Genomic DNA, 11,636 nt, shown 5'->3' on the forward strand with positions numbered 1-11,636 from the left:
AGTAGAGAAAATGGGGAGGTGGAAGATGGAGAATGAGTGGATGAGATGGTGGGTTGACTAGTTGGCCTAGTCAACTAGTTTGTCCACTAGCCAACTTTGGTCCCTCAAGTTTCAAAGCGGGTGCGTGAATTAATCGAACGAATATTTTAAAAACGCTAGAGTAGACGAGAGATGTTAAATCAAATAACGGAAATATTAAGAACGTTAGTTAACGAAAGATACGAATTTAGATAACGAAATATATTATCTAAAAAAAAGACGGTGTTAAAAATAAATTTAACGAAAAAACGCGGGATGTTACAATGTTGGACATCTATCCGGTTCGATTCATTAGTAATGAATTTGAATGAACTAAATAAATAAATATTGGATATGACTATCTAGTGAATCGGACATGAATAACAATACCAAATTCACTGATTTATCGGATATTACCCGAAATACTAATATATATTGTTGGGTCACTGATTGCTAAATGACCAACGAACGTTGAAAATTCTTGCAAAGATATTCAAATATTCACTAATAAAGAAATGACACATATGAGGTTGCCTAATAAGGATCAAGAACTTACTTTCGAAATAATTACTCAATCTGTCTAGCTTTATACAAAGTAGAACACTATGACTTACGATTGTACAAAATCGAACATAATGACTTTTTATCTGTACATAATAGGACAAAATGACTTTTGATTCTATTAAAACGTTATGTACCGATGTTAATGTCATTTAGCAAACACTTGTAAGTTAATATATATGTACTTTTAAAAAGTATATTGATTGATATTGAATGAAAATGTATTACCTCGCTTTATCTAAGATATATATATATATACAAATAAATGAATTATATTTTAATTTATATAAATATATAATGATCATAAATAAGATATAAAATCACTTGATTTATATTCGATCAATTGACATTCGTAGCCGGTAAATCACAAATTTCTTGAATAAAAGAATTAATATTGCATACTAACAAACGTTAAGGACCAATCTGTAAATAACTCAAATAATGAAAACAAAAGCTCGAGGCTAATGAGCTTTTTCAGAGTTTTATACACCGTAATAATTTGATCGTTAGGTTATGAAAGGAGATTGATTAATGGAGGATGACGAGAGAAGAGAAGCAGCAATCGCATCAGCAGCAGCTGCTGTCTCCCTCAACCCTAATTCCTCTTCTCTTTCCCAAACTCGCCTTTCAAAATTCCAGGTCATCTTCTTCAATTTCATACCCATTTATTATATGTATATTCCTACTTTAAATCCCCATTTTTTTTTACCTCAAATTAAGACAACTTTTCGGCTTATGAGATTTGTTGTTACTCAAATCCAATCCAATTGTTAAAATTTGATAAAAACAGAAAACCACTGTATACAGCTGATTCGTGATACTTATTATTACTATGTTTATTAATGTGATCCATTATAGGAACTGCACAAGAGGCGTCTACAAATAAAAGAAAAATCATCCAAGATTAAAAAGAAATCAAAAGGTTAGTTCATTATTCATAAACCCTTCGTTAGTAAACCTTGTATGTTTTTGTCATTCGCTGTAATCAGGTCCTTTTACAGGGAGGTCATTTGGGCAGAGCAGTAATAGTAATGCTGAAGATTGTGCAAGTGAAATCTCATGTAAATCGAATGAAGAAGATATAAGTAGTAATTCTGTCTCGTTAGACACCCATCAACAAATGGTTCCCTCTGTGCCAAAACAAGTGGTACCACAAATCGCTCCGAAAAAACCACAGAAGCTGCACTGGGGGTAAAGTGTTTTATGATTATGTTATGATTTCTAATTCTAATGCTTAACAATGATTTTTACTAATTTGGTGTGTTAATTTGTAGGCTGGACACTAAAGAAAGATGGGAAAGGAAATCCAACATGTAGCCGTCAGCAGCAGATCAAACAATCTGCAGTCTATCTTTTATGGCTTCAAACAAGATTGTTATGAACACGAGATAAAATTGGATTATGAACTTAGAAACACGATGTTCATAATCTACAAGGATCGTTACAGCATTGCATGCAAGATTATGAGTGTGTTATGAATGTGATTTCCTGTACATCTTTGTAACTCTGGTATTCGTTATCATCTTTCTGGTTCAGTAAAATTACAAGATTGTTCATTCCCCATTTTAAGATTCTTGTTTGCTTCAATAGAATACAAAGAATTAATACTGAGCCAAAATTGGCGCAGAATGATTTCAATTATTTAAGATCAATCACAATTCGTTGACTAAAAACCGCTAAAACCCAAGTCTCATTTATCAAAATAGTAGCAAAAAATTTACAATTTCGGCCGATATTCAAAGCATAAACATGAAAATACAACCAGTTTGCAAGGTAGAACAATCAGCTGCATCAAGATTAGTGAACTGCAAAAGCTACCTTGTTATTATTACTGTCAAGATCAACACCTAAAATATGCATAATATCAGATTGCGGGATTAAGTTCACGCTCGATATCCTCCAACGATCGCCCCTTTGTCTCAACAACGTTACTAGCTATGTACATAACAGCAAGAAGACAAATTGATGCAAATCCTAGGTACACTTTGCTTATGCCAAATTTAGTCACCACACTCAAGAAATACAACCCGATTACAAAGTTTGATATCTGCTCAAACCCACAATGTAACCATTTGTTAGTGTAATTGCTATTGAAATTTATATCATTTTATACGAAATCGTGATTGGCGACTTACCCAATGCATTCCGAGGGACAAGGCGACTGCCTTTGCTCTAATTCGGGAGGCAAAAATTTCTGGTAGCAAAAGAGCGGGAACAGGGCCCGCACCAAGAGAAAACGATAGCACGTATCTATGGATGATCATGATCAATGAAGATGAGATATATTGACAAATAAAATATCTATAATTAGCAAAATTAGAGGATGATTTAAACTCACAGAACGGTCCCAATAACAGCAAGTGGTCCTGAATACGGCGCCAAAACTTTCCAAGTGAAGGACAATGAAAGCAGCAACATTGATATTGCCTTAACAACAAAAAGAGCATTAATAAACAATAATTAATCTACATGATTCCAAAGTGTGAGAGTACATATTATATTTGGAAGATTATAAGATAATTATGAGCATACCATTCCAGAAAAGCTTGTCATTAGAAGACTTTTTCTTCCCTTTTTATCCATTAAAGATGATGCAATCATGGTGCCTGCAATTAAATCATGATTCTTACTTCAGAACGATTACATGTCTTTCAAATAATTTACTAATCCAGGAGTCAATTTGGGAGGTTTTATAAAATCATTGCTAAATGTAGAACAGGTCTGATGGGTGGAAAACTGATAACGTATACAACCTATATAATCCTTTCATACAATGATTTTGATTACTGTTTTCATAATCATACGTAAAATGTTAGTTATATATAACTTTGTAAATCAACAAATATGCTCGTGGGTCAACTCTGATACGCCTGTCATAATGTGTACTAAAAGTTCACCATTTGGACCCAAATCCATTTTGACCTATTACCCAAACCATAAAAGTACCAGAAAAGGTGATCTCACCAAAAACATTTGCGGCCCCAACGAGCGCACTGGCTGCCACGTCAGATGCAACTCCTGCAGTGCGGAACACAGATGTCGAATAATACACAACTGCGTTTATTCCAGCCAACTGCTGGAACAAGAAGAGGGCTGCACCTACGCTCACAACTGCCAAACCAAATACAATGTCAATGTTACATGAAATAATAACAAATTAGTTACATACATAATGTGTGTGTGTGTGTGTGTGTGTGTTATTGTTACCTTTGAAATAGCGGCCACTAAAAAGATCAAACCAACCAGCATCTTGTTCTTCTGAGCCTTGACCAGATGCACTTAAGTCAGCCATGACCTCTGCAACTTTACCCTCTCCGTATAATGTTTTAATCGCTTTCTCAGCTTGAGAAATTTTCCTTTGCTGCAAGTAAATCAACATTATTCATATTACAGAAACTAATTAATGCAAAAGTGGTAACAACAAATAATTAGTTTACACAAAACCTGAACTAGCCAACGAGGAGATTCGGGTGAAAATGCCATTCCTAACGCCAATAGAATAGACGGAATAACACTAATACCAAACATCGTTCTCCACCTGGAATAAAAATGCTAAAATTAAAAACATGAAACTAAAAAAAAATCTTTACACCAAAAAAACTTGAAATATGTGTTAAGTTACCATAACGGGTTTGCAGCTAAGGGTAGTCCAGCCACTAAGGCTGCGAGGATTCCGATACAAATAAACAACTGGTTGATAGATCCAAGTGTGCCTCGAATTTCAGTTGGTGAAATCTAAAATTTAAATTTTCAATAGAGAACTGTAAGGTGCTTGCGTAAAAAGCTAGAAAAAGTTACCGCATTTAACATAATTACCTCAGATATGTACAGAGGGACAATAGCAGATGATATGCCAATTCCAATGCCAGCAAGCAAGCGACCAATGATCATGGTCTGTACATTTGTAGCCGTTGCACTGCAACATCAAAATCAAACCATATTTATAGCATTTAAAAATAAAAAATCATAGGCAATAGCAATTATGAACTGGAAGATTATCGGACCAAAGAAACGCTCCAACTGTAAGAGGAATTGCATCCAGTAGAAAAGTCTTTGTTCTTCCGAATTGATCAGCCAAAGAGCCCCCTGTAAACGAACCAACGGTTGCACCAGCAAGTAGTGTGCTAACAATCCATCCTGCAAAAAGAACATATCTTAAAACAATCAATCACTTATATTATATTTTTACGTATCAGTTATTATTTTAAGACCTAGCAAAACTTGCCTTGTAGAACCGCATTATCAGCAATACCAAGATCTTTAGCAAGATACTCTAGTGCACCATTAACCACTCTAAAAACACACAATTTGCAATGTTAGATGCATACACGACACATGGATCATATGTAATATGTAACAATCATAACGTATAGTGATGTATGTACCCTAGATGGTATCCGAATAATATGGCTCCCAAACTAGCAACCCCAACATAAGGCAAAACTGATCCAGTAGATTTCGACAGAGTCTTTACAGGAGTAACATCACCATCTACATTTTAATCGTCGTCCACTGGATCAAATTTACTATCAACCACAAATAAATCTTAACTGTTCATCAACTCTTTCATGCCTAATGACAGCTAATAGTGACAAAAATGCAATAATGTACACACTTCTGAAAGTTTGCAGCTAATAACACCATTTCCCTAAATCAAAATCTCAAATAACATGAAATAAATTAATTCATACAGCATTCATCAACCAACATCAGATCAAACACCGTCCATAACAATGATAATACTTGGTAATATAAGTATATAATAGTTGTGTACAAAATTGAGATGTATAAATTGATTAAAACAAACCGGACGCTTGAGCTTTGATTGATCTGGACCTCGCAGGTGAGCTGAAGACATTTCCGGCACCGGCGTTACGAAGCGCCTGAGGTATATGACCAGACCGGAGATGAAATCCAAAATTAGAATCTGGACCGGTTCGAATCATGCTATTTTTGGTCCGGAGTTGACCGGTAGTCGAACCGGATAAAACCTTACTGTTACGGTTTACAGCATGGAAAACGTTCACAGTAGTAAAGTTAATAGCTTGCATCTTCTTTGATTATTACTTTTATTTTCCTGTATTAATTAAAATAAACACAATGCTTGAAAATATATTGAATTAACTGAAGATAAAAACTTGGACAAATCAATCAAATTGATTGAGAGAGAGGTGTACGGAGTCACGTGCTGTTGATCTGATGAAGGGGGAGAATAGAAAATGTGGGGATGTGGGTCCGTGAGTTCTTGTTGTTTCCGTTGCTTTGGTGTCACCGCTTTAATGGATATCGATTTTACAGTTTGTGAAAAAAATTACTCGTATTGTTTTGAGGATTTTATTATCTTGATTTAAATTTAAATGAAATTTGATCTGATTGGGTTGGGTTGGATTTGGAATTGTTTTTAGCTACGTAAAATATGTACAGTCGTATCCGTATAATTTCATTCATCTCAAGAGGGTACAATTTTTTATTTTACTTTTTATAAAAAATAAAAATTGCAAATGCAATCAATAAATAAATTATATGGAGTAATATAAATGCATAATAATACTAGGTACTAGTATATATGATAATTGTACTTGTGTTTAGTCTCATTCGTTCTTGGTGTGTAGGTCTGTTAGTTAGTGTTATCGTTTTTGTGGGCTTTGGTCCCTTTACTCATTTTTTTGTTGAAGTTCTGAAATTTTTATAAAGCTGAAGTTTTATGCCAAAAAAATATATATGATAATTATAATTTGATTTAATTTAATTTCTAAGTATAAAAATAAAAAGGTATAAGTTAACTTGTGCTAACTTGTGCCCTAACTTGTTAAGCACATTTAATTAAGGTTTTTATCTAATCAATTTCTAGTTTACTAATTTAGAGTGTGTTTAGTCGAACTAGGTAGAGATGGAAGACGGAACTGAAGATTGGAACTTATATATGAAGCTCAAAAGTTTAGCTTATTTTATAAACTGAAAGGTGGAGTTTATTTTTTTAAACATTTAGTAAGTAGTTAAAGTTTATAGTTGTGAATTAACTTATAAATACTAAAAAATAAAATGTAAAATAATATAACAGTATAATAAAGGATATTCAAGTACTTTTGATATCAAGTTCTAATCTTTTTTTTTACAACCGAAGTTTGGCTTGAGTGGTATGTGGTGAGATCCATCTTGGGGTACTGACAACCCATGTTCGATCTTACTCGGGAGTTTCCAACATTTGATGGTACTGTGAACATCAATGCGATTTGGTAATGTCTCTGGGGGGTCCCAACCTTCAATGGTACTGTCAATATCGTCGCGAATTGAGTTTCCTCCTAACGCGTGTGTGAGTGACAAATGAGAGCATTCGATGTCAATATCGCCGTTAAAAACAACTCTATTTTTCTTTAGAAAAGCTAGTTTTAAGAGCTTAGATTTGTAGTTTAATTTATTCACAAGCGTGTATTTTTTTAACGACGATTAGGAGTCACCGACGAAGTCCGAACACAATGTCATAACCCACTCACCTCATCATTTCCCTGATACGAACCATTACAGTCCAACGGCACCTCGGAAAGAAACCTCCACGAGCACAAGGGAAATATTTTTCACAGCATACGGCCACACAGGAGACGAACACCTGCCTTCCTTATGGAAAGTAAGGTCAACACCACTGCACCAAGCCACCAACACCTTACGATTTACAATCTCTGTTTTTTAATTTATGTTAAACAAAATTTATGACTTAGTGATTATTCAATTCATAAGTTTAAGCTTCCGCAAGCTCTCATTAGCTCTAAAATAAATTTTTTTGTTTAGAAAAAATTTACGTGTAGCTTATGAATACACTTTACAAAACTTTTATTTTATGAATGCATACTAGTTTCATACTTTGGTTACATTAAAGAAAGATGCTTGGTGAAAAACTCCTGTTATCAAACATACAAAACCAAAGCACTAATGCTCTAAATAATTTTTACATTATATATCAAAAATCACAAACTGCCAATAAAAAACCTGCAAGTACTGAAGGGGATAAACATATTTGTATATATACATACAAGTATACAACCAACAAGAAACCAGGGATTTAAGTACATATTTTATATTTCAATTAAGACCTATACATCCAAATGTTCTATTAACTTCAATTGCAACATAAAAATTGGGTTCTTATTTATCTACAAAATATTTCTTTCTTTTTAAATAAACACCACTTAATGAAAATATTACTACTTTTTAGCACTATGTACATCAAGCCATGTTATAATATCGTTAATAACACGAATAATTACTTCATCAGGTTCACCTTCCATAAGAGAATGAGAAGCTTCATCATATAGATTAAGTTTCTTGTCCGTACTCTTCGCTTTCTCATACAACGCTTTACTTATGGCTGGATCTGTCACTATATCAGCCTTTCCGTGCAGTATCAACAATGGCAACGAAACCTGCCAAAACATACAACTAACTAACAACAATAACACATGAAAAGTAGTTAATAATTGCATACATACAAATGTTAAGACTTCAGAACACATACAGTTTCAAGTTGACTTTCAATCTCTTTGGTCGCGTTTAATAGTTCCAGAGCCGTTCTCAAACGTGGTCTATCCTTGTAACCAATAATATTATAGGATGTCTGCATAAGATAAACATTAAACATTAAACATACTTTTTAACAAGTACCAAATAAGTATCAGCAGTAAAATTTGATCACAAACCATAGGCTTTTTTCTCGGGTCTCTAAATGCCATATCACCCAGATCTTTTAGTGGAACAAGTTTATACGTCGGAAGGACCTTTGCGACACCAATGAGAATTTTTTGTAGTAGCCATGGTGGTGCCACATCATCTGCAATCTACAATATTATTGATTAATTATCTTATTATGTACCCAAGTCAACATAGTATATATACGTTTTTGTATATTTACTAAGGCAAGGGAAAAATAGTACTTTGCACATTGGCGCAACAAGAACTGCACCATTCCAAAACTCGGGTTGCTTAAAGTGCACCTTCAGAGCCACGGCTCCACCCATTGACTGACCCAACAAAAATCTTGGAAGATCGCGTAATTCTGGATTTTCTACAAGTAAAATAGAAGTACTGTTAGTCTGTTTTTAGATGCCAAATGTTTGTTCAGATAATCAGTTTCATACTGGCTGCAATAAACTGATTATTATTCAATGTCAAAATCAAGGTTGCAAAAATCGCTACTCGGGGAGTACGTGGTCAGGAGTTTTTAAGGAGTACTCGAATGTTGATAAAGTTTGACAGATATTGACCGAGTTTGACTGAGGTTGACCGAGTACTCCCCGAATGGCAAAACCGAGTACTAGCCGAGTAGATCCGGGTTCTGCAACACATTCTAAAGCACTAATAACTCTAAAATCTTGATCCATACCTTTGATTTTCGAATAATGTTCAACCACATCATCTACTAGAGCATCGAAACTTGGAATATAACCATGGAGACCTTCTGAAAGACCAAATCCGGGTAAATCCATAGCAACAACTGCATATCCAGATGACGCAAACCTTCTAGCGATTCCTATAAGCATCACGATACTTGCTCACAATCGACATGTTTTCAACAACGGGGACTTTTACCTTTACTAGTTGTTATAAACAAACACGCACCTTCAAAGAAAAACGTGCACGTGTCTCCATAACCATGGCAGAAACATATAACAGCTTTAGGAGAACCCGTCTCCTGAAGCCAACTTTTTGAGTATATTTCGATCCCTTTAGAGTTCACCTCGTATGACTAGACGAAAAAGTTAAAAATTGATTAAGTGACCACCTTTATGTTACATACTCTTAAAACATGATAGGAAGATAATAAAATTTACCTCCTTTGTCTTCAATGAATCATACTTGGCCTGCAAAACATTTCAAAATAAGCAATAACGTTATTTTAAATGTATCTGGCAATACAACAAATGATATATACTATATATGAACCAAGGATCATAAAAACGGAACACATAACAGGAAGAGATATATATTGTCACCGATCAAGCATCAATCTTCACTTACAATCTCATTAACTTCCATCAAAGACATGAAATTTATTCTTTTATTATTTATAATATTCATCGGGGTAACCTTTACCCAAAAAAAAAAAAAAAAAAAAAAAAAAAAGATTCAAACAGAAGAATGAAATTTTTATTTATTTTATATATAGGTATATTTTTGGTTTAAAAAAAAAAATTGAAATATATAGGTATATTTGCTTAGACTTTTGCAGAAACTAATCTTGATCTTATTGAATAGCCAAACTTTCCACAATTAGTCAAATATCCAAAATTAGTCAAATTTCCGATTAAAATATCCTGGCACAATTTAAAATTTGGGTACAAAGTTGCTGCTATAGATCATGAAACAGAAATATTGCAGTTGTCATATAAGAATTTTTATTTGTATATATCATCCCACCCAATTAATCAATCCCACATCATTCATTCAATTCAATAATAATAGTAATACAGAACACTGCAAATATAATTATAATACTCCATAAAAATAACTCACCTTGAACAAAATATGATCAATATTAAGCTGTATATCTTTAAAAGCCTCACGAGCACGACGCCTTTCTTTCACGTTATCCATATTAGCATTAAGTATTTCTCTTAATTCGGGTCTTAATTCATCCATCTTCAACATACTGACACCTGCAAAAAACCTGGCAATCCTAAAATCTAGCGTAATATGAAGTTTTGTAAATAGATTGTATGAGTCGGTTCAAGAGAACAAGTAAAGTTGGTAACTTTATGAAAATGAAGATGGATTAATATGAGATGATGAGGTATTGAGGTTCGCTGTAAGTTTAGCGTGAGACTCTTTGTTGGTAAAGTTTGTAGATGATTGAGTGAGATGAGATGGCATGGCATGGGTTGTGTTGATAATTTTATATTCTACTCCGTATCTTCTTGGTTGTTCCAAAACCGAATCTGATGCAATCTTGGAGATTATTTCCAAATTAATGGCATAGATTTACAATTTAGAACTTCTTTTTGGGGGAAAAATACATGATTAGTCCTCCGTATTGTATAACCGTATTGGACGACCAAATTGACAATTACGGTCCCTCACTCATAAAGTTGACTTGACTACGAGTACATTTGACAAGCAACTTATGCTTATAATCGTTGAGATTGTGATTTATAAAACTTTTTATCATAAGTTTTGCTAGAGAGTATCTTCACACACCACTTTTTAATTCATGTAGACTTTTGTCTCATAAATTTATAGTTATGTCTCTAGATTAATCTAGGAGTAGACTTTTGTCTCATAAATTTATAGTTATGTCCCTAGATTAATCTAGTAAGTTGAACTTATGTTATTATTGTAAATATGATTAAGGGTAAAATAGATAATTAGGTGTACATGAATCAGTAAGTGGTGATGGTGTGTGAGGATTATCTCCTACTTGCTAGACACAGAATAAAACGTAGTAATCATAAAAATCATAAACTCTACACATAACAATTATCACGTTGAAAGAGTAAAGCCAATGAAATGTGGAATTAATAGAAACTATCTATTATAGTATTTTACATATTAAACTAGTGAAATGACTCGTAAAAAAACGAGTTTGTTTAAACGAAACAGTCTAATGATATGTTTTAGGTATTAAGTGAATGTAAATGTTAAAGTCATTTAGTTTATTGTCCCGTGGAACCACGGATTCCGACTAAGAAACTCGTCGTTGATTTTACAAACATAAAATTCGCTCAAAGTTGAATATTTATATTTATATTTATATTTTTAATAATAATAATTATTATTAATAATAATAAATGTCTTCTAAATTTTAAAAAAAAAATTACAATTTATGAGAGATTAATATACTTTTATAAAAGATTTTGTATTATTTTTTTAATTAAATTAATATATAATTATGACATCATTAGTATGAAAAGTAAAGGATAATTTAGCTTAATGATAATGTCATCATTTTAAAGGGTTATTAGACTATATAGATATTATATTATAATTTATTTATTTTTGAATGACATTTTACATATTATTATTTTTGTATAATTTAGTTAATATACAATTTAAAAACTTTGACTATTTTA

General features: G+C 32.9%; 3 protein-coding genes across 4 annotated transcripts; 1 reads left to right on the forward strand and 2 right to left on the reverse strand.

The window, feature by feature from the left end:
* The first annotated feature begins 1,081 nt into the window (after positions 1–1,081).
* Positions 1,082–2,133, forward strand: LOC139896511 (uncharacterized). 2 transcript variants are annotated; one of them, XM_071879150.1, is made up of 4 exons: positions 1,082–1,218; positions 1,438–1,501; positions 1,569–1,770; positions 1,854–2,133. In XM_071879150.1, the coding sequence occupies exons 1-4, from the start codon at positions 1,111–1,113 to the stop codon at positions 1,894–1,896; spliced, it is 417 nt and encodes a 138-aa protein (XP_071735251.1). In that variant the 5' UTR covers positions 1,082–1,110; the 3' UTR covers positions 1,897–2,133. The 2 variants fall into 2 exon arrangements, with proteins under 2 accessions (XP_071735251.1, XP_071735252.1); XM_071879151.1 differs by having other exon boundaries at positions 1,581–1,770.
* Positions 2,134–2,255: 122 nt separating this feature from the next.
* Positions 2,256–5,773, reverse strand: LOC139896513 (plastidic glucose transporter 4). The gene is made up of 13 exons (XM_071879152.1): positions 5,387–5,773; positions 4,965–5,070; positions 4,805–4,872; positions 4,584–4,716; positions 4,396–4,495; positions 4,202–4,314; positions 4,024–4,117; positions 3,787–3,940; positions 3,544–3,690; positions 3,112–3,185; positions 2,918–3,006; positions 2,715–2,829; positions 2,256–2,626 (listed from the first exon to the last, which is right to left on the reverse strand). The coding sequence occupies exons 1-13, from the start codon at positions 5,628–5,630 to the stop codon at positions 2,444–2,446; spliced, it is 1,620 nt and encodes a 539-aa protein (XP_071735253.1). The 5' UTR covers positions 5,631–5,773; the 3' UTR covers positions 2,256–2,443.
* A 1,797-nt stretch (positions 5,774–7,570) lies between these two features.
* Positions 7,571–10,540, reverse strand: LOC139896514 (caffeoylshikimate esterase). The gene is made up of 8 exons (XM_071879153.1): positions 10,084–10,540; positions 9,402–9,431; positions 9,190–9,316; positions 8,954–9,100; positions 8,505–8,635; positions 8,271–8,408; positions 8,090–8,188; positions 7,571–7,997 (listed from the first exon to the last, which is right to left on the reverse strand). The coding sequence occupies exons 1-8, from the start codon at positions 10,216–10,218 to the stop codon at positions 7,779–7,781; spliced, it is 1,026 nt and encodes a 341-aa protein (XP_071735254.1). The 5' UTR covers positions 10,219–10,540; the 3' UTR covers positions 7,571–7,778.
* Between the last annotated feature and the right edge of the window lie 1,096 nt (positions 10,541–11,636).

The sequence above is a fragment of the Rutidosis leptorrhynchoides genome, chromosome 3 (genome assembly GCF_046630445.1).
Source record: "Rutidosis leptorrhynchoides isolate AG116_Rl617_1_P2 chromosome 3, CSIRO_AGI_Rlap_v1, whole genome shotgun sequence".
Taxonomy (NCBI): domain Eukaryota; kingdom Viridiplantae; phylum Streptophyta; class Magnoliopsida; order Asterales; family Asteraceae; genus Rutidosis; species Rutidosis leptorrhynchoides.

Excerpts from the sequence above, each read along its gene's own strand:
- LOC139896511 (XM_071879150.1), top strand. The coding sequence starts at position 1,111 with ATGGAGGATGACGAGAGAAGAGAAGCAGCAATCGCATCAGCAGCAGCT. Across the intron at positions 1,219-1,437 it reads CTCGCCTTTCAAAATTCCAG|GAACTGCACAAGAGGCGTCT; the intron begins GTCATCTTCTTC and ends GATCCATTATAG. Across the intron at positions 1,502-1,568 it reads GATTAAAAAGAAATCAAAAG|GTCCTTTTACAGGGAGGTCA; the intron begins GTTAGTTCATTA and ends CGCTGTAATCAG.
- LOC139896513 (XM_071879152.1), bottom strand. The coding sequence starts at position 5,630 with ATGCAAGCTATTAACTTTACTACTGTGAACGTTTTCCATGCTGTAAAC. Across the intron at positions 4,496-4,583 it reads ACAGTTGGAGCGTTTCTTTG|TGCAACGGCTACAAATGTAC; the intron begins GTCCGATAATCT and ends TTGATGTTGCAG. Across the intron at positions 4,118-4,201 it reads TTAGCTGCAAACCCGTTATG|GTGGAGAACGATGTTTGGTA; the intron begins GTAACTTAACAC and ends TTTTTATTCCAG.
- LOC139896514 (XM_071879153.1), bottom strand. The coding sequence starts at position 10,218 with ATGTTGAAGATGGATGAATTAAGACCCGAATTAAGAGAAATACTTAAT. Across the intron at positions 8,636-8,953 it reads ACATTATTCGAAAATCAAAG|AAAATCCAGAATTACGCGAT; the intron begins GTATGGATCAAG and ends TTTTACTTGTAG. Across the intron at positions 7,998-8,089 it reads TTGAAAGTCAACTTGAAACT|GTTTCGTTGCCATTGTTGAT; the intron begins GTATGTGTTCTG and ends ATGTTTTGGCAG.